The sequence below is a fragment of the Cynoglossus semilaevis genome, chromosome 17 (genome assembly GCF_000523025.1).
Source record: "Cynoglossus semilaevis isolate Cse_v1.0 chromosome 17, Cse_v1.0, whole genome shotgun sequence".
Lineage (NCBI taxonomy): Eukaryota > Metazoa > Chordata > Actinopteri > Pleuronectiformes > Cynoglossidae > Cynoglossus > Cynoglossus semilaevis.
In genome coordinates this window covers 2,003,688-2,024,147 of record NC_024323.1, presented here as the reverse complement: position 1 = coordinate 2,024,147, position 20,460 = coordinate 2,003,688, and the positions used below count along the sequence as shown (strand labels likewise).

The window sequence follows — 20,460 nt, the reverse complement described above, 5'->3', positions numbered from 1 at the left end:
ATAACATAGTTTATAAATAATAATGATAAAAAGACAAATAAAGAAAACGTTTTTTTTTGTGCTCTTGTTTGCTTTGAGATCCACTTGGAAAAAGAAAAAAAAACAGCTGTCGATCCTCGTAAGGTTTTTCCTTAACACTTACAGTTCGTGTTAGACACAGAAGTGCTACAATACGCAGTATAAAATCATGTCGCTAAATAGCCAAATGAACCAGAAACCTTACAGCTCACAGAAGAAGAGACTGAAATGCTTGTTATTTTATTATATATATATATATATACTGTATATAAAATAAAATTACTGCAAGGAGAGACTCTGCAACCCATCAACATAAAAGAAAAGAAAAGTTACACAAGTCCAAAAATCTTAAGGCGGTTAGTAGACAACAAAGGTAACATAGTTTGCAAGGTGCATACATAACACATTCACATTAGGCCCAGTGATGCTTCATTTCATAATTATGAATATGCAAATAGAAAAGGTACGTATTTTTAAAGTTAATTAAATTAAGTTTGAATTATAGAGATGTTAAAATAATATGGCAAAAAATGTGCCCCAAAATTTAAAAATAGGTTTTCCTTTTTTTTAAACTGTAATTTTTCTCATTTTTTGTTATTATTATAATATATGATCTTTAATAAAAAATATTGTGCCTATACAGTAACCAAACATAACAATACAGTACATTTTTCTTTTAATTAACCGGGCTGAAAATACACCAAAAATTGTGGTTATTCATGAAACAGAGGGGGGGTAAGAGAATTAATAAATATGCAATGAATCACCACCACGAGCCTGTTTGGGATAACTTATGTAAGCAACTTGAGAGGGGAAAAAAAAAAGACAGACACAAACAAAAAAACATTAGGTTTTTCTTTTTCATTACAAATAGAGTCATGTTATACAAATTCACAGCCAGTAAGTCAGAGGATTTAGTTTCACATTCTCAAGTGTACTCTAGCATGTTGCTATCCTTCTGGTACCTAGCTTATCGTAATATACAAAAAGATTTAACAGCCTAGAAGTTTAGGAATTTGGAAAAAAAAAACGAAAAAAGAAAGAAATCTCACAGCAAGCAACCAGGCCTTGCCACTTGATTGACAAAGTTCTTTTTCCTGCACATATCAGATTCAGTATAATGCAATAGAGTATAATAAACAGGGAGCAATATTTAAACAAAGAGAGAAAAAAAACAAACATCAATGCAAATAATTCATTTCTTTTTACCTTGAAAACATACATAAAAGCTGCCGTAGACAGATCAGAGTATGTATCTGTTACATTCATCCATCGGGCTCCTATGTGGTAGGGCACAATGGCTGCTTACCTGCAGAACAGGCCACATAATACAGCTGCCTTCCCTACTAAGTCTCCGTAATTATTAATAGGCTTCTGGAACCACTCTGTGTGTGTGTGTGTGTGTGGATGTTTTTGCGTTGCATTGTGTTCACCTTTAAAAGCAAAGTCGACACAAATCTACTGTCGTACAAGGGTAAGCCAAAAAATTGCAGAAATATATTTGTCCTTTTTCATGAATATTTAAATATTTCTGAGGACATTTTGACTTACCCTCGTATGTTTCTCCATGATTTCCAAACTGCGCAGAGAGTTGTAAACATTTCGAGTTTATCTACTTTGGTTGTAAACATACGAGTAGTGGTTCATGAAAGTGATGACTGAACTACTTCACAAAGACCTGCAACTGGAGCAAATGAGAAGTTTATCTGAAACCATGGTACGTTAGCATACCTAGCGTTAAGTGGTGACAGAACTGAATTCACCTGTTTCTCGAGTAAACGGGTTCAAAAAAAAAATGAGAAAAAAGGGATGTAATAATATCATTAACAGTTGGTTAGGATATCAAAGAAATAATGTCAGTCACCTGTGCCACATTAAACATTATCATTATTGTTTTGTTTCAGGTGCAGTACCATAGCGTGGCACTTCCTGTTTTACCTTGTCTGTGGATTTCTATCAGGGTAACACCTATGTATTTTTAAATACATATTTTTTAGTATGGTCATCGTAGTTTAAATATAGCTTATCAGGGATTGCTTTTAATTGAATTAATTTTATATTTTATATTTTAAATTGAGTGCTGTGTTTACAGCTGCGGTTCTAATTATTTACCTGTAACTGATGTGGTCTTGATAGCTGCGCGAGCTTTGTGAGATAGCACTATCCTTACCTAGTTTGCTGTAAAACCTTGCAATAATGCATGTGCTGTTAGCCTAGAAATAAGCTAAATAATCCAGAATCCACGGTTATGTGTAATGCATGGTAGTGTATAAAGTCAAGACTAACTTAACCCTTGTGGCATTAGTGTAAGATGTTCCTGACTGTTGTTCCAGACTGCATGGGTATCACATAAATGCTAATAAGCATATTAGCAATAATAAAATCCTGTAAATCTGTAACCCCCTGGTTCCTTCTCACCTTATCTCCTCCTTATCTACAAGCAGTTTACATTTTACATTTACTGTACTGCAGTGTTATCAGTTAGTACATGGCTGATATGGTACACACGATGTGTACAAAAAAAAAGAGAAAGAAATTCAAAACAAAAAGGCCTGGAATGACTTGGAGTAGGTTAACTAAAAATGGTTCCGTAAACAGTCAAGCCCTTTCTCCTCTACCTACTAAAAGAAAAAAAAAATTGTTTGCAATTCAGAGATGTAAGTTGTAGGTTTTTAAGTACTCTACAAGTTAGTAGCTAAGTGGTCATATTTAGTTAAAAAAAATAAAGAAGTAAGCAGTTAGCATCATTAGCACCTCTCTGCCTCTCTGACAGTTGATTCAGGCAACTGACACTTTAAATTTGTTCCCACGTTTGGTGATAATCGTGTTACCTCGCTGCTGACCAGTTTTTAGCTTAAGCATTAGCCTCTTGTTTTGTAGTTGTTGAGTCATAAGCTCCCATACAGTGTATTGAGCATTTTAAGGATGTTACCAGTAATGGTATGCTTACAAGTCAGTTCTTGTAGCTACGACCATGAAGAAAAATGCTATATAGATTATATCATTTGATTTCAATACCATCGTCAACACTCACTTTGATATCATTACATCCAAAAAAGATACAATATATAAAAAAGAAACCAGTGAAAAAGGTTAGAAGTGCCAAATATTCTGACTGATTTGAAATGACACCTGCCATTCTATGCAACAAAACGATTGAAATAGACAGCGCTTCATCTGATAAACCACCCGGCACAGTCACTAACACACTCTATTTACACAACAAACAGTTCAAATAATATAAACCCATATCTGTACATAATTTAGTTATATTAAATAAATGCAATCTAGGAGGAAACAGGAATTTCAAAGAAAGGGTTTCAATTCTTCAAAAATACTGAGATTTCATTGGACATATCTTCATATAGTAGTTTCATATTACACAACAGCAAATCCACCGTCACAGGACTTAGCCATGCGTTACCCAAAAAACCTATAATCCAACATATGCAATGTAACATATATATCATTCATTTGTAATAAATATCTTCTTTTGATAGATAAACTTTTCCCATCAGGTACTTTACATGGTGGATCAATTTCTAGAAGGTTAATTCACGTTTTCTCATGTTCAAAAAAGAGTTTCGTACATGTTTGGGAGGTTGAATATCATTGGCAAGTCTGCTCTTTAAGTCCTCGTCCCAGTTCAGCCAATTTCTGCTCAATTAAAACAAAAAAAAAACATCGAAAGAGGTTTATGATTTGTTTTGGGCTGATACGCCTTTCCAATAGTCCAAAATATCATGCAGGTCCTCATCCTTAGCAAATTGGACTTTCTTACGCAGCGCGTGGCCTGCAGCCATGTACTCCTCATCTTTGTGCCGTTTACGATGGGGTTTGAAACGCTCCCAGATGCTGTGTGAAGGTTTGAGGTGGTACTCGGGACTGGAGGAATAGCTAAGGTTGTGGTACTGAGAAGACAACTGGGAATATGCCAAGTCTCTGGAGCGGGAATGAGTCAGCGGCTCCAACATGGAAGACCTTTGTCCGTCATGCCCTTCGAGCTCCTCTATCTGAGCATCGGGATATGAGTGCCGATGGTCAGTGTACTGACGAATCTTCTCCGCCTCGGCTCTCATCATGGACGGAGCAGGTGTGACGGTGAGGATGGTCTCTCCCTTTGGGGAAGTGTTCTCGATGTACTTGGATTCAGGGCGATAAGGCCTGGGGCTTCGCATGGGTCCACCTGTGGCTGTGCTGGGCCTTTTTGGCGAGGCATTTGAGGTCCGATGCCTTTGAAGAGAATGATGGTAACTGTCCTGGTACACGGGGGACAACAGGCCGGATTTACCTTGTGGGTGTTCGGATATTAACATAAGCTGCGGCTCTACTGTCGACACTGCTCCAGATTTAGCCCCTTGAAAAGAGGTAGACTCTGACTTAAGGGCATCTATACAGTTGTTAATGATCTGGTTGACCTTATCTACCTCTTTGGCAATTGTTGAAATCTCTGCCACTGAGCCCTGGCTATTACCGGGCCCCATGTCGCAATCCCTGCGTTCATGGTGGTCCACACTCCGCACCTCCATGTAATTTCCTTTCATCATTTTAGGAGTTTCGCTTATCTCTTGGAATTTGTATTGCTCCATTTCACTCGCAGACGGTAAGTATGGCATACGCGACATGCTCTCCCCGGCCAGCAACTGCTTGTGTGACATTCGAGACATGGTTCCCCCTTCGATTTCTTGTCCATATTTGAGTTCCATGATGTTTTTCTTCAGGCTATCTGCTTTTTTGTGCTTTTCATCCTGCTGACGTTTTCTTCGCAAACAGTAGTAGACCACCCCAAGAAAAATGACCATGCTGAAGAGGCAGCCTAAAATTGTCATTATGTAATGAGTAGCATTTGCGTTGTTTGCTCCTCTGTCTTTTTCAATCCGAGGCCCAGTGGTGATAGTCAGACAAGTGTGGTTGTGTCTCAGAGAGTTGCGTACAGAGGCGACACAGTATGTGTAGTTAGTGTGGGGTTTGAGGTTCTTCAGTTCGATGTCCTTCTTTTCCTCGGCAAGAGTTTGTATATCTGTGAAGAAGCTGTTGTTGTACAAAACTAAGGTGTACATCTTCTTGAAAGGATTCGGGATCTGAACTGTAATGATGGCTCCGGTGTTAGACACCTGCTTCACCTTCATCAGAGGTGTCACCTCCACACTGCCGTAGGTTACACTTATGGTTATGTCATCTGGCTCGGTTCCTGATGGACAGTCTTCCAGCCCACAGAGTGTTGAGTCCGGTGGAGGTGTTGACGACTCTGTGGGAATGGCAATGAACGGGGTCACGTAGTCATCAGTGCACACTGTTGTGAGCATGTGAAGTGCATTTCGATATGTTGGATTGTTTGGATTCTGGCTCAGTAAACTATATCCGGAGACCCCTGACGGGGAGTCGCAGACCATCCGCTCATTTGTCCTGTTTGGGAAAACCGATAGCCATTTGACAAAACCGAGTAATTCGCACGAACAATTGAATGGGTTGGTGTATAGCTCGCAAGTGGTGAGTTTGGTCAAACTGGTGAACGTGGATCCATCTAGCTGCTGGATACGATTCATGGACAGATCAATGTTCTCTATGTTGGGACATTCCCAGAAAGCATTAGGAGTCACCGTCTCTATTAGGTTTGCCTGGAGGTAAAGGTATTGTAGTTTTCCCAAACCCCTGAGGATTCCCTCTGTTAGGTTTCGTAACTTGTTGAAGCCCATTTGGAGTACTTGCAGGTTAAACTGAGCAGAAAATGCCCCGTCTTCTATGTAGGAAATTTCATTCTTTGTCATGTTCAGGTATGTCAAATTGGCAAAGCGACTGAGGGCAGAGTAATGTATGCTTTTAATTTTGTTTTCATTCAAACGAAGATCCACGATGGTACTGTTGATATGTTGAGGGATGGCCTCGTAGGGCGGTTGGTTTTGGCTACAAATCGCAAGCCATACAAAACCCTTTTCACCCTCAATTAGCCAGCAGTCTCCATTGACTCCGCGAACATGAGTCATATATACAATGGCTACGGACCAAAACAAGGCACTCATCACCATGCCTGGGCCACAGGCCATTGGTGCATCTCTGAGAGTCATGATCAGGGCCAAGAAATGATAAAAGGGTGATACTGCTGTGATTTCAGTACAGCTGAGGCAATCCTCTTAGAAAACAAGCTGGAAGTTGAGCTGTTTTCAAGGCCAGAAACAATCCTTTGATGTGCCAAGTCTTCATTGAGGGCTACTGTTGTCTGCCATGTACCAGTCAGAAAAGAGAAAACAAACTGCCTTTATTCTGCCTTGCATCAAACAAGGTTTGCTTGAAGTGGAGTTGTGGAGATGACTTCACCATCTCAGGTTGTCTTGTGCTCTCCTCCTCAGAGGTAACCATCATTTAAAGCTCTCATTTTAGAGTTTCTGTCTTTCTTGCTGTATCTTTCTTGGTGATATGAAGAAATATCCTGCCATGTGAAGAGAAAAAAAAAACACAGTGTTATCATTAGTTAGCCGGTATTCTTCATCGTATTACTACTTTTACATTACATGCTGCATGTCGGCACAAAAACCTTTTGCCGGCAACATTAAATATGCATATTTATTGCAAGCCCTCCTTGTTCATGCTCGTCCAATTATTTTGTACACAGTATAGGAGGTGTTTTCAGTCCCTGCGGCAGCATGCTAATAAAGGAAACTGCCGGCCAATTACTACTTGACAGGTCAGAAAAAAGGCAAAGTTCCTGTTTTCACGCCAGTAACCTGAAGACTGTCAAACACAGCTGAGGGAGGCTAATGTTAAGAAGCTGCATTAAATGAATTACACATCTAATCTATCCGACATGACAAAAGAAAAGTTGTGTGTGCTGCCGAAGTTCCACTTCGACTTTAAACGTGATGCATTCCACAGGACATTAAAGGGCCCACGAGCTATAATTTGAATTTAAAAAGCGGGCAAAACATTTCGGGCTCTAGAGATTCACTTATCAAAACTTAACAGAGAAGGACACTATGTGGAAAGGTTGTCATAGAATAATTTCAGTTGGTTCGACCTCTGGAGACGATCAGATTGTTGAATGAGATAATCATGTAACAGGAATGCATAAAGAGAGAGCTCGCTTAAGTTTCTAACCCCAGCTGTCAGTGTGGCATTTCTCCTGTCATTTTGACCTTTTGAACGCGTGGTTTATCGTTACAATCACAGTTCTGTTGGCGTTCCCTTCATTAACTATAAAACCTCTCGATACGAGGCTCCTTTTTTAGAGAAAAAAAAAATCAATTTATCATGTCTTCACTTTACGTAGACATAGCCACTCAAGTTGTAACTTTAACATTTACATGTGCATGCAATTGAAACATAATATGGTTTAGTAAACATCGACCAATTGTGTTCCTTTAATATATATTTTTATGAAGACCAGTATACAGTTGCTTGGTTCACCAGGTAGGAGTAGCAAGAACATTGACAAAAATATTTCAAAAATAAGATTCTAAATTCTTGTTTATCGAAGCTTCACCCAGTGACTTGAGCCCAGTGGTAATGAATAATCAACTGTTTGTGTCGAAGGACAGATCTTTGTCTGACCAGGTGGAACGGCTTTTGTTGAAAGTCGTGGCCTCGACTGCTCTCTGAATGTAAAATGTGAACTGCTACCCTTTCATAATTCATTACTGAGCGAGGTCCTAGTTTAGTTTTGTGGCTCATCGCTAAACCAGAACCATTTGCTGTATCACTCTTTATCGTAGAAAATAATAACAACAACAATAATAATAATGATAAACTTTAGACTAAATACAATGTTTCTGTGGTTCATCAAAAAATGAGACTTATAACACACTTTTAATTACAAACTACACCAAAGAACGATCAGCCTTTGGACAGTTCAGGTAAAACACTCAGAAAACAGAAATAAATTCTGCAGCAAAATCACAAACATTCTTCCTGAAACACTATTTTTATGATAACGAAATAGAAGTGGCAAAGGAAATTTTGAAGAAAAAAAACAACCCCACTGGTTGGATTTAAGCTTCTACCTTAAATGTTTCAGGAAAATGGGACAACTGTGGTTCAGGAAAATAGCTGCTGAAAGGAAGAGACAGTGCTTCTTATTTCTATTTATTTATTTTACTGTTATTGCAAATCAAAAACACAGAGACTACGCTCATTTGACCCACCCTGTATGTGTGCGCAGCATGGCACACGTTCCATTCAGTGTCTAAACGGAGGTTGGAGTTGAAGTGAAGTCTCCGCTCATTTAAAATTCATTGATTGTTTTTTGTTTGCCCACAGTGACTCACTGAAGTGAGCCTTCATCTGATTCTTTGGCTCACCGCTGGAACCCATGCATAAATTACAGTCTGACACAGCCTCCGTTTGAGTAAATACAAAAAAAAAAACTCGACACGCTCACGCTAATACAGGATGTTTTTGCTTGACAAAACAGACTCTTCATTCAAAGGACTGTATCTTAACTTCTGCTACTTTTGTCTGGAAAGTAAAACACAAGGTTGGCCCGGAGAAGTGAATTCCTGAGGGATAAACAACAACAACTATCTTGATTGAAATTAATATTTCACTGCTTTGGTTTTATGCAAATGGAAGCATATTGTTTATTCAGATCTTCTGTTCAGCCTTAAGCAGTGAGTGGTGAGTGCTTGCCTCGTGAGATCTTGGCTCTGTTTTCCACCGTAGACCCACTTTCTCTAATGACAGCAATCTAAAAGGTACAGTGCCGGCCCTCAATGCAGCAGGCCGTAACACCCAGAGCTTCAGAGCTGAGCCCGCTCTTCTATCAGACACCAACAGCCTCTTCAAACGCTCGTTTCCATTTGGAGTTTATGCGGTGGGTAATAACGGCTTTTTCTCTTCCTTCTCCTCCTTTGTGGATAACCTATTGAAACCCTGCTTTTGAAGAGTAACTACAAAACAGCCTGGTACATTTCTGCTACATCTGCTCAGGGCCTATTCATACTTCATACTCAGGGGGGGACATGGGCTCCTTTTGTCTTCTCTTCAGATTTGTTGCATTGTGGGTGTATAACTTTCACAAATCACAGTACCAGTCCTTAAAATATAAGAACGGAGATTAGAATATATTGTTGGCATCAGTTATTGAGCCCTGGTGGACAATGGGAACAGGATTAAAGGATACAGTTTTACTCAGATCACATACTCAGTTATTTGTTCAATCGTTCAATCGTTTACCACTTAAACCTTTTCAGGACTGCAGGTAGGGCTGGAGTCAATCCCAGCAGTTACCAGGTGAGGGCAGGGGGCAGTCCAAGTACACAGTGAGAGAAATGACATTTCCCCAGGAACTTGGTTCTAACACTATATAAAGACAGTGAGACAAGACAGATCTATACATAAATCTTAGTCTAAACAAGACATGACCCCTAACAGCAGTAGTTTTTGTAGATATGGTAGCTTCACAGTTTATGCAGAGTGTATTTATATATATATATATATATATATATATATATATATATATATATATATATGTGTGTGTATATATATATATATATAGATAGATATAATATATATATATATATATATATATATATATATATATATATATATCTCCTAACAGAGTTGGATGAGCTTTGCATTGAAAGTCATTGCGATGCACCAGTTATCTGTGGTTTATGAGAGCCTGTACACAGTATGTGAACTGGAGAGAGTTGTCCTCTCCCGTATTAAATCTCAAGTGTAGAGCAAGGAAAACTTTGACAGGGGCTTCAGACTGCCTGCCTCACTGAGAAAAGAACATTTTAAATTCCTCTACCCACAAAAAGACATTAGCACATCTTTCCAGGTTTTAGTTTTAGTTTTTCTTTTTTATATCTCGGTCTCGTCTCGCTCTCATTGTCATCGTCCAGTCACTTTTCTGTGCATACAAATGAGGTATTTTTCTGTTTTACATTCAACCCTAACAAAAGCCCGATATGTATGGATCTGTTCTGTATTTGAGGGGCTCTTCTTTTTCTGTTGGTGACACTTTTGCCTTTTTTTTTTTCTCGTGCTTTGTGTCGCAGTGAAGGTGTTTCAATCTCCGAGGACCCTCTTCATCCATACCAATGACATGGCCTTTTATTTGATGTCATTGAAAATGCATACACTTCCTGCCCAGGAAGAATGAAAAGAAGGAAAGATGGGAAACCAGAAGTGGAGAATCAATTGAGAAGAAATGGAACTACTTCTCCTGGGGAGGGAAAACATTGTACTACTCAAGATAGTGAATTACATCAGAGGGCGGGTGAGCAGGAGCGCTTGGATTTACTGGAAAATATCAAAGTCGAACAGGAGTTTGATAAATATTGTGCACTACAATGGCTTCTTTAATATATATCTGTAGGACATGATGTGTGTCTTTAACTTATCATTCTCTGTTAAATTGAAAACGATTTTAAAATAAAGTAATTCGTGATTGCCATGAATTGAATATATATAAATAATAAAATAATTTTTTTTTTTTTTTTTTAAATAAAGAAAAGAAAAGCACAGCGCAAGCTTTTTGGAATGTTTTAGTTTTTGGTTTTAATTTAACTGAGATTTCCTTGCAGAAAAGATCATTTTGTACCTTCAGCTTTTTGGAATGTTTTAGTTTTTGGTTTTAATTTAACTGAGATTTCCTTGCAGAAAAGATCATTTTGTACCTTCGGTGTTGCCGTAGGTGGTTCAGCCAACAGGAAGTCAGGTAAAGACAAACAGGAAATGTGAATTACGTATATTATTAAATTCTTTATTTAATGGCATGAAAACATTTACCGGTGACTATATTTTTATGTTCAGATGTTGCATTACATTTATGCATATAGAGAATGTTCGTTACTTAACATAGGTCATAGTACAAATTACGTCCGCTAATCCGTACATGCTCGCCGTATATAAAATAGCATTAAGCTATCTGACTTGTTTTTATTAGTTTAGAGATGCTGTGTATGTGAATATATTTAGTTCAAATATATCATGATATGAATAACATATGTTTTTTATGTTCGTTTACTTTTACAGTGATTACTAAATAAAGGTTGAAAAGAAACTCGTTTTTTTGGAAAATCTACCAAGTTGGTGTAGCAGGTTAGTGCATGCCACACACAAGCACGTGCAGAATACTGTTTCTTGTCGTTTTTGACCAATATTAATATCATACGTATTTTCAAAGAAAGAAAATAAAGAAAAAAAGGGTTCACATGAGAACTTTAAATGTAACAATGTTTTTTTATGTTTTAATTGTATTCTTTTTTCGGCAGTCAACGGCTTTTAATACATTTTAATAAGGGTTAATGAGGGCAAATAATAGGTTACTGCAGCCAATTAGGGTTCTTCATGTAAAATAATGTGCAAATCAGCCTCATTAGATGACAGGTTTTGCTAAAGTGGACTGATTTGAATTTACAAATATTCTTTAAGATAATGAAGTACTGCAGTGGAGCTGCTGCATACACACTGCACATACACTGCATACTACTGCACAGGGTTTTTTTTTAAAAAATGTGAAAGTGCCTGAAAAGTTACATTAAGTTTCCTGACTACTTGGCATTCTACTCAGGTGTCACACTATGTGAAACTTTAAATGACTCGCTGCCCGGCCATCACTTGTAAATTCACAATATTTTATTCAATTGTTCTTCAGTCTTCACGGGTCCTTCAGCATCTTGTGATCTAATATGACTGACACTACAAAAATGCCATTACAAACTAAAAGGCAATTTTAAGGCCATACCTCTTATAATGACAATGACCTATGAAGAATGAGGATGTATACAGGGGAACTGCAGGGAGAATATCCAGTTTGACCTTCCACAGCTCCTTTCACAAAATCATTACAGTTTGGCTGCATAGGAAAAGTTGGGTGAAGAGCTATTGAGAGCATAAATCAAAGTGAAAGAAGCATGGACGATTTTTATTCCACTTATTTTAGAACAAGATACAACTTGGAATTGCACCTGAAGGTTTTAATGTAATTTATCAGGCCATCGACTGACCATCGACTCGATATGCTCTTTTGCCCCGTGAAACAACTAATTTGCCGACATTCTCCCCATGGCTAGCTACCTCACGGAGTGTTAAGATAGAATATGGCTGTGTTCAAAATGACTCACTTGTTCCCTACTATATAGAGCACTATATAGTGGATCCATGGGTTAAATGAAAAACTGTTTCGCACACTACAGTTATTTATGTAATTTCTGTCCCACAATTTAATCAGACGGATTTGGGTTCTCTCTCTCGCCATTGTTGTCATGACTGCAATGCATGATGGGACAGACGGGTTTGGGTTCTCTCTCGGCAATGTTGTCATGACTGCAATGCATGATGGGATATGTTGTTTGGCTAGTGTACAGTACATCGGATGTACACAAGGTAGAATTCACCAATCAGAATAGTATACTGTGTATAAATCTGTAGGTATGTTAATCCGATAGAGAAAATACACCGCTCAGAAAAGTATACTCTGTTTCAAACTTTCGGTATACAAATCTGATTTGGCATACTAGTGCCACAGAACAGAGGCAATACAAAATGTTAGCACTTAGTAAGTTACTTTTCCAAGCTGTCCTCCTCGAGTTTTTATTTTGGTACTTCCGATTTCTGACAGTGTGAATTTGCATATAAATGTAACAAAACCTTGCTTTTATTTTCAACATCAGCTGCTTCACAAACGCCACTTGTAGCTTTGTCTGACTATTTGTACCAAGATGTCAAATTCTTATTTTGATATTAAAATGTGTTACTCTAAATGCCTTTTATTCAGAGATGGATTAGAAATGATGTATTTCACAGATGCTGACAAAAGTCTGACATCAAACATCTGCCTTTTTCTTTGTTAGTTTAATCCCACTCAGGTCCTCCTTGCCAATTAACCTTTGGGAGAGTGACAGTAGCTAATTCAATTAGACCGGACGGCTGCACAGCAGGTGAGTGACATCCCGGTCTGCCCGAGTTTTTTTTTTGATTGACAAGCTGTGAATAAGAGCAGCCCCTTTGTGTGCACTGGATGCGTGTGCCCGTGGACTTCATGACATATTCAGGAAGTGGAAGCCTTAGATGTAATACAAGCTCAAAGAGTGATGGAGGAGGAGTGGAAATGAATTGATCTACATTGTCATCTCTTCATTAAACTCTACATCACTGCATATAAGGAAAATATAATGGTACTGCCTTTTCAATTAACCACAGGGTTACCTGATGATATCCACTTCACTCTGCTTCAATCAATAGTGTGTCAGTAATGAATATTACAAGGATCAGTGGATATACATCTGGTATGCAGCAATCACTGATGTATGTTCTATAGTTTCATCATTCGTGTATGCATTTATATTACAGAATTATACCCGTCTTAAAATTGTTCTTGTTTAAGTCGCTCAGGATCTACCAGCAGTACCTTTGTGATCTTCTGGTAGATTGCTATCTACCTATTAGGCACCCCTGGTATAGAGCAGAGATGTGACCCACATTCCGGATACTATATGGTTTGTTAATTTTTATACATGCTATATGTGGTACATGTAACTTTTTTTTTTCTCTAAGCTTCATGTGACGATTTGTTTTCCTGTTCACTTTCGTTACACATGCAGACTGTTTATGGTCATCTGGTGTTATGATAATTGACTGTGTTTAAAGAGAATCTGCTTATTCTATAATAATACATCGTTCAGACTCCCATACTAACTTAAATCCTGAAGGAAAATGTACCGATCCTTTAACAATCCTTCTAATCAGCGCTGCACTACCGTTACGCAGTATTGGCCATAGTACCATATTACAAAAAAGGTTGGGGACCGCTGAGCGAAAGAGATTAGTTACAAACTCTGAAACTGTGAAATCCTAGAATGAATTTTAATCCATTTTAATTTAATAAGACTCTCCTGCAAATTATGTTTTATTTTTCTTATATAACTAGGATTGTTATTCCAGTGTGTAACACAAGAGTTGGGAACTATTTAAATGGCTTTTCACTGTGTTTTGGAACAAACAAACAGGAAATTTATCTGCATAACTACACCCAGAGTAAAATAACAAAGGTTGTGGCTGCAGATGTGGGTGATGTGACTGCGTTTTATTAACTCCAAGCCAGAGCAGCCACTTGCCAACTAATCAAATATTGCAATATAAACAGTCTGAACTGAGAACATAACCTGGGGCTGTAGGTGGTGGTTATGAGATAACAGGCCCACAGACTTGTTCAGGTTCCCGTTCAGGCTGACGGTATCACTTCTGTGTTGCTTTCTTCTTATTGGATTTCATTGCAGTTATTGTTTTGTTGTTGTTGTTGTCTGTATTTATATAGGTTTTGTCCCTTAATTTTAGTTTTGTCTGTAAAACGTGGGTGTATATCTTATGGAGATTTCTTTTGTTCTTGCCGTTCTTGCGACTGTAGCTCGGAACTGTTGCAGTTGTTGTTGTCTTTGTACATTGAAATTGACTGTCTTTTAATTTTACATTTTTTATATTTACTTCTAGGATCTTTGGACATTAGATATGCAGTGAAATCTCAGTTTTCGTACGAAAATTTCAAAAACTGGAACAATTTTCCCCATAGGAATCAATGTAATCCGTTCCAGGACCCCAGATTTCTTATTCGAACTTTTCAACACTATTATGTGTACAAGTTCATACACGACACCAATGAAAATAATTAGATCTAACAAAAAAGATAAACACAACTGAATAAAGAATAAAGCTATAAATAGAGCAAGAAATACTGGCAAAATCAGATAACAGGCAGGCAGCAAGTGACCACTGAATTATGGGCGTTTTCCTGTATTGTTCTTTAAAAGAATATGTGTACATTTTTCTCAAAGTACCAAGTGATAATACCGGTAATACATTTTCTATATGTTGCAATCTTTAAAAGAACACTAAACAATATATCCAAACTTTCTGTATTATAATTGTGATATATATATATATATATATATGATGGCTGTTCAATAAGGCGATGTCATCTTTTCAGGTGATATATATATATATATATATATATTTCACTGATTAAAGTGTCCAAGGAGACCTCTCTTCATCTTTTCTTTTATTCAGTTATTGGATTTAGAAAAGCTCTGCAGACATTAGAAAAAAAAAAAGATCACTTGGTTGTCAAGATTTGACCATAATCCTGACACTTTTCAGACTAAGTCAGACAGCCAGGCATTGATACTAATCTTAAAGCCATTAGAGATGCAATCTTCTTCGTCTGTGTCATTTTCCAAATGGGTGAAGAAATCGCGACGCACAATGCTGTTGCCCACTCAGTAAAAACACTGAGAAGGGGTTATTTTTCTTCAAAATGGAATCAGTGGTTGTTTGTGCTGAAAATGATTAAAAATGAATTAAACATTTGAGGAAGTTTAGCGTAATATTCACAGGGTGTAGTGTCGTCTACTGCAGTAGTACTTTTGAAAGAAGTTGGTGCTGATTCCTCACTTTCAATGTAGATACCTCATTTGCTACTGGGTAACTTTAAGAATGCATTAATCAACGTGTTCTCAAGGCTCAGCGTGATACGGAAAACAAGACATGTCATGCTGTGTCAAAAATAAATGGGGGGTAAAATACGTTTCAATCTTTGCAATCAGGAAAGGGCGGGAAGATTTTTTTTGTTCCTTCAACTCTTTGAACTATAAGCCCTCCCTTTGAAGTAACTGCCTGTTGGTTAAAATGAAGATTTTGGAAATCCGATTTATTCTTACTATTGAAAACCTTATATGGTGAAGTTAATCTTGTCACATGTAAAGTTCACTGCATTGTGCACTTGATATAGTTTAAATGAATTGATATAATTTGTTGAAATTACAATGCGATTGATTTGAATACTTGAACTGTTCATGCTTGAAATGTTCCTTTTACTAATGTAAATCTCTTTATATAGAACCCTTAACCAGGTATGGGCCTACTACGGCCCGTGGGCCAGGTACAGCCCGCTGAGCTTTCTAATCCGGCCTGTCAAACACAGCAGGCATAAATGTAAACACACACAAGTACATATGAATTATTAATTATCATATGAATTGGTAAATTTTAGCAATCGCGGATGCAAATAAATGTAAATAAACAATGTATTTGTTCTGAGGCAAACAGTGAAGTTAATAAATGTAAATACCGTAACGCTCGGTGATAAAAACGTTTACGATGTTTAACCGTTGTAAAAACCGTCTCCATAAAGGACATCTCCTGAAGGCAGATGGTCACAGATCCGTCTTTAAAGGTGACTGGCCTTCGACGCTAATCCCCACACAACGGGTGTTAAACCAGAGCCATAATTATCTTCTCTTTTCTCGCTCCAGAACCAGATGCACACCCTTCGCGCGTCCCGCCTTGGTGTTTGCTATTGCTTCGGTTTGAGTGACTCAATTTGCTCACGAACCTGAGATGTTGTTTTCCTCAGTCTGACTCGGTGAACGGCATGTAATAAAGGAGAGGAATTAAGTTGTCATGATGGGAGAAAAGTCCCCTGTCATGCAGCAGGGAAGTGAGAGCGTTTTATCAGCGGTGAGGAATGAGAGAGAGAGAGAGAAAAAAATCATTAGGGATTTTCTAATGAATATAATAATAGCAGACAGCTGTCTGTCAAAACCACACGGCCCTGGTTTAAGGTCCATTCATTTTCCCCATGATTGCCTTTCTCATCGCAAACTGACAGCGTGGCTGCCTGCACACTTTTTTATTAAGGAAAAGTGGGATTTGATGAGAGTTTTGAAAATGGAATTATAAGAACTGGCCCTGCCTTGGCTTTAGTACTAATGGTTTACTCCTTCAAGTAAACTTTGACTTAAACTTAAGACTCAGGATGTGGATTAGTTCACCAACCCTAAAAAAAAAAAAAAATTGTTTTATTTTAAGGATTTAAAAAATAGTAATTAAAAAGCACTGCTGCGGTCAATGTAGCAGGAACGGATGGGTCTGTAGTGTGTCGGTTATCACGCCTGCTTGCACATCTGCCTTACGTGAGGAAGGTCCTCGGTTCAAGACAGAGATAAACGTACTTGGCGCCTCCTGTTGGGCAGCCAGACTCACACTGTGAATTTCCTCATTGTTTGACTTATAAGGGAGTGTCATTTTAATTCAATTTAATAAAAAAAAAAAAAATTCAAATATCAGGATGAAAATATGCGACCTTTGGGCACCGAATGAAACCGCTACGGCCAGCGTGAACATGGGCTGCGGCAGGTCGGGACAACCTACCCACAGAGACTCAGAGATCAGGAAGGAGTTAAATGTCTTAATGAGGGCCACGTCCAATAATAGTCAGCCTTGCAGATGTTTTCTAATCACTTTATGTGACTAATTTAGGGCTCCCTCAGGATCCATGTCTCTCACGGGCTAATCCATGATGCTCTTTATAGCAATCCATTCAAATAACTCTTGTGTGCAGCCATCAATTAGGAATCTGGCTTGATGGAGGAGCTGGCACGGGGTACGTTCTCAGGGATAAAGGCTAAATCCAAAATCTATCCCTACGGCTAACTACGGCACTGTGGCCGGTTATATAAGGCCCAGGACAGCCGTTTCACAATAAATGTCGGGGTCATCGGCCCAGAGCAAATGGAGGATTAGTGTGTGCAATGTTAAACAGTGTTTCAGTGGCTAAAAAAAGCTGTTTTAGCATGACATTCAATTTGTTTGAGCTATTTCAAGGGGTCTAATGTATTACAACCTTTGTCTGTATTTTACTTTATATTCAATATGTATTTATATTGAATGCTTTTTGAAGCAATTTCAATTTATTTTTAATCATTTTAGTCATATTTTGTCATTTTATATATTTTTTGGATTTATGTTTACTTGCAGTGCTTGATTTTGTTTATACAAAATTATGGCTATTAATAATAAGATAATTCATTTTGATATGGCTATCTTTGAGCCTGACTGTATTTAGCTGCTTTTATCTTTTTTTTTTGCTTACTTGAAGCTATTATTGGCAAAACTCTTAGTTAGTCCTTGACGTGACGCTGGTGTAAAATCAAAATCGTTTTGTTTCTCTAGTCTTGCGTTCCATAATTAGATTGTAGGGCATTGAAAAAAAAAAAAAAAAATCACAACAACTTCTGCAGCCTCAGCTAGATTCTCAAACTGTGTGTCACTGAACGTGTTTAATAAACTCCTATAACATGGGTTTTTACCCTTCCTTGGGGCCCACTGTTCTTCCTGTACAAATAAGCGAAGAGGAACATAACTCTGCGGGGTAACTAGGAAATATATATTTCCTCTAGAACTAAATTGCTCTGGACAATCCCTTTTAAAATAAAATAATTAAACTGGGAGTTTTGCGGTCCCTCTCCAGCTCTGGAATAACACGTCTCAACCTCAATAGCAGTGGCACTTCATCTTTAATTTAATGACAATGGGTAAAACCAGGCGCCACTTCACTTTTATCTGAAGCCAAAACTGTTTCAATTCCTGCAATAAATAGTGTGAGTATATGGGCTCTTTGTGCTCATTATGGGAGATGTGGTTTAATATTTATACCCGTACCACAGTTGGAGCCAGGAAAGTTCTTGACAATGATGTGTAAGAAAATCCTTGGTGGCTGTTATGCTTTATACACCTAATGCAGTATTATATAAAATATTTATATTCATATAGGGTCTGAATTTTTTTTTTTTTTTTTTGCAAAGCCATTAATTTAAACTGAAATAGGTAATGTAGGCCAGAGGCTACATTACAGAAGGCAACAGTACATATGCATGTATTATAACAATGTTGGTTAAATTAGTGATTTAAATAAAGACGCACCATATCATTTATACTGATGACATAATATGCTATATCTTTTCACATTAACCCAGAATACATGAATCAATTTTAGGAGTCTCCTAGAATAGGATTGTGTTCCATACTGACCCTAGAAGCTTGACTATAATGTTGAGTTGAGTCCAAACTACCAGAAAAAAAAAAAAAAAATCGAACAAATACATGTACGATATGATTTAACTTAAGCAAAGTTTCTGCTTGGAAATAGAATGCTTCACCCGAAATAAAGTTCAGGCTCATGTCATTCTAGCATCAGTGTAAGGCTAGTACTTAGACGATCGTATCTGAGGCGTAAGCATCACTGGAGATGCCTATAATTGAGGAGAAAAAAAGATAGAGATGACTTCTTTACTTGCCTTAATAATTTTTAAATGTTATGTTAAATTACGCATTTGAAAAATATGCTGATGTTGCCCGAGCTCTTGGAAAACAGAAGTGAAGCAGAGCAAAATTGCAGTGGTTTTAGTAAAGACATAACTTAGCCACGTAGCATGTAGCAGAAACGTGATATATACCTTCATTTACAGCTGAATATTTATGTAATTTTATCATTAACGCTTTTAAAGAAAACCATAGGAGAGCCATATATTTAGAGCATTTTCACCAAATATTTTGAACGGTATATTTTGAAACATTATCTACAGTGTAAAACCACGTTCACAAAAATGGTTTCACTCATTGTTTTATTACAACAATGGATTTTATTGTTTATAAAAAAAGAAGAGCAGACTGTCCTCACTTTTGTCCTTGTTGTTTGTTTGTTTTGGTTTTTTTTTTTTGCTCTGTAATCCAAATTTGTCATGTGTATTGACTAGTGGATAAGTGACGGCTTCCCTGTGATCCTCTTATCTTTTGTTTGTTTATGTAGAGCTGCAGATTTGACTCAGATTGCAGTCACGGCTACTGTTTAGTAAATACCTCTGCTTACCTGTGTTCTCCAGACTCAGGTCCTCAGCCAAAGGAAGCATTCCTGTTGTTCTCCAGCTGTGAAGGTCCTGTCTTCAACTCTGAGACACAGACAAAAATAGGATTTAAATAAGGTAAGTATTTATTATTACATTGTTATCATAATCTTTAGAATTAAAATCGTATGTTTGAAGGAGTGAGGTTTAGTGCTCTTGCTTTACAGACGGGAATCAACAGCTAAATGGTTTGATTCCCTGTTGAAGTCAGGGGTGTCAAACATATGGCCCTTGGGCCAAAACTGGCCCGCTAGGAGGTTCAATCGGGCTGGTTTAATGCATTTTTAAAGCGAAAAAATGCAAAACCCTCCATGTTTGTGATGTTTGTTAAATTATATTTTATTAAATGTGAATGTTTTCTAATATACTTGTACTTATTTGCATGAAAACAAAGGGGAAAAACATGGACTTATTGTTATTTATAGGTAATTATCTTCTGGTTGTACTGGTCCGGCCCACTTGGCTAAGCCTCCTGGTATTGTACCAAGTGCATTTCTGTGTGGCTTAAAGAGCTAGACTGCGGAGAAAATTGCTATTTTAATGAATGAGCTATAATAATGAACGAAAACATCTCTAAAGAGTTTCATGTTTTGCATAAATACCAGCCGACAACCGTGTGTGCTCATGTGTGACATCGCAGATAGATGCCAGTAATTCCTACATGCCGAGCCACAAAGTCAACCACCCAGGCCGGTCTACTGGGGCCAGCATTAATGGGCCATGTAGTAAAAAAGCCTCTTGTTCAGAGAATACCCTTCTCTGGCTT

General features: G+C 37.7%; 1 protein-coding gene and 1 long non-coding RNA gene across 6 annotated transcripts in view; one reads left to right on the top strand and one right to left on the bottom strand.

Annotated features, from left to right (window-relative positions):
- Positions 1 to 2,102: 2,102 nt before the first annotated feature.
- elfn1a (extracellular leucine-rich repeat and fibronectin type III domain containing 1a) lies at positions 2,103 to 19,738 on the bottom strand. The gene is made up of 2 exons (XM_008329269.3): positions 19,661 to 19,738; positions 2,103 to 6,445 (listed from the first exon to the last, which is right to left on the bottom strand). The coding sequence occupies exon 2, from the start codon at positions 6,081 to 6,083 to the stop codon at positions 3,714 to 3,716; it is 2,370 nt and encodes a 789-aa protein (XP_008327491.1). The 5' UTR covers positions 6,084 to 6,445; positions 19,661 to 19,738; the 3' UTR covers positions 2,103 to 3,713.
- LOC103392622 (uncharacterized) overlaps positions 10,640 to 20,460 on the top strand; it is a 31,867-nt gene continuing 22,046 nt past the window's right edge. For 4 of the 5 annotated variants that reach the window (XR_003052533.1, XR_003052532.1, XR_003052531.1 and 1 more), the window contains exons 1-4: positions 10,640 to 10,675; positions 10,993 to 11,058; positions 12,813 to 12,899; positions 19,674 to 19,772. This is a non-coding gene — a long non-coding RNA (uncharacterized LOC103392622). The other variant, XR_001761411.2, reaches the window with a different exon arrangement.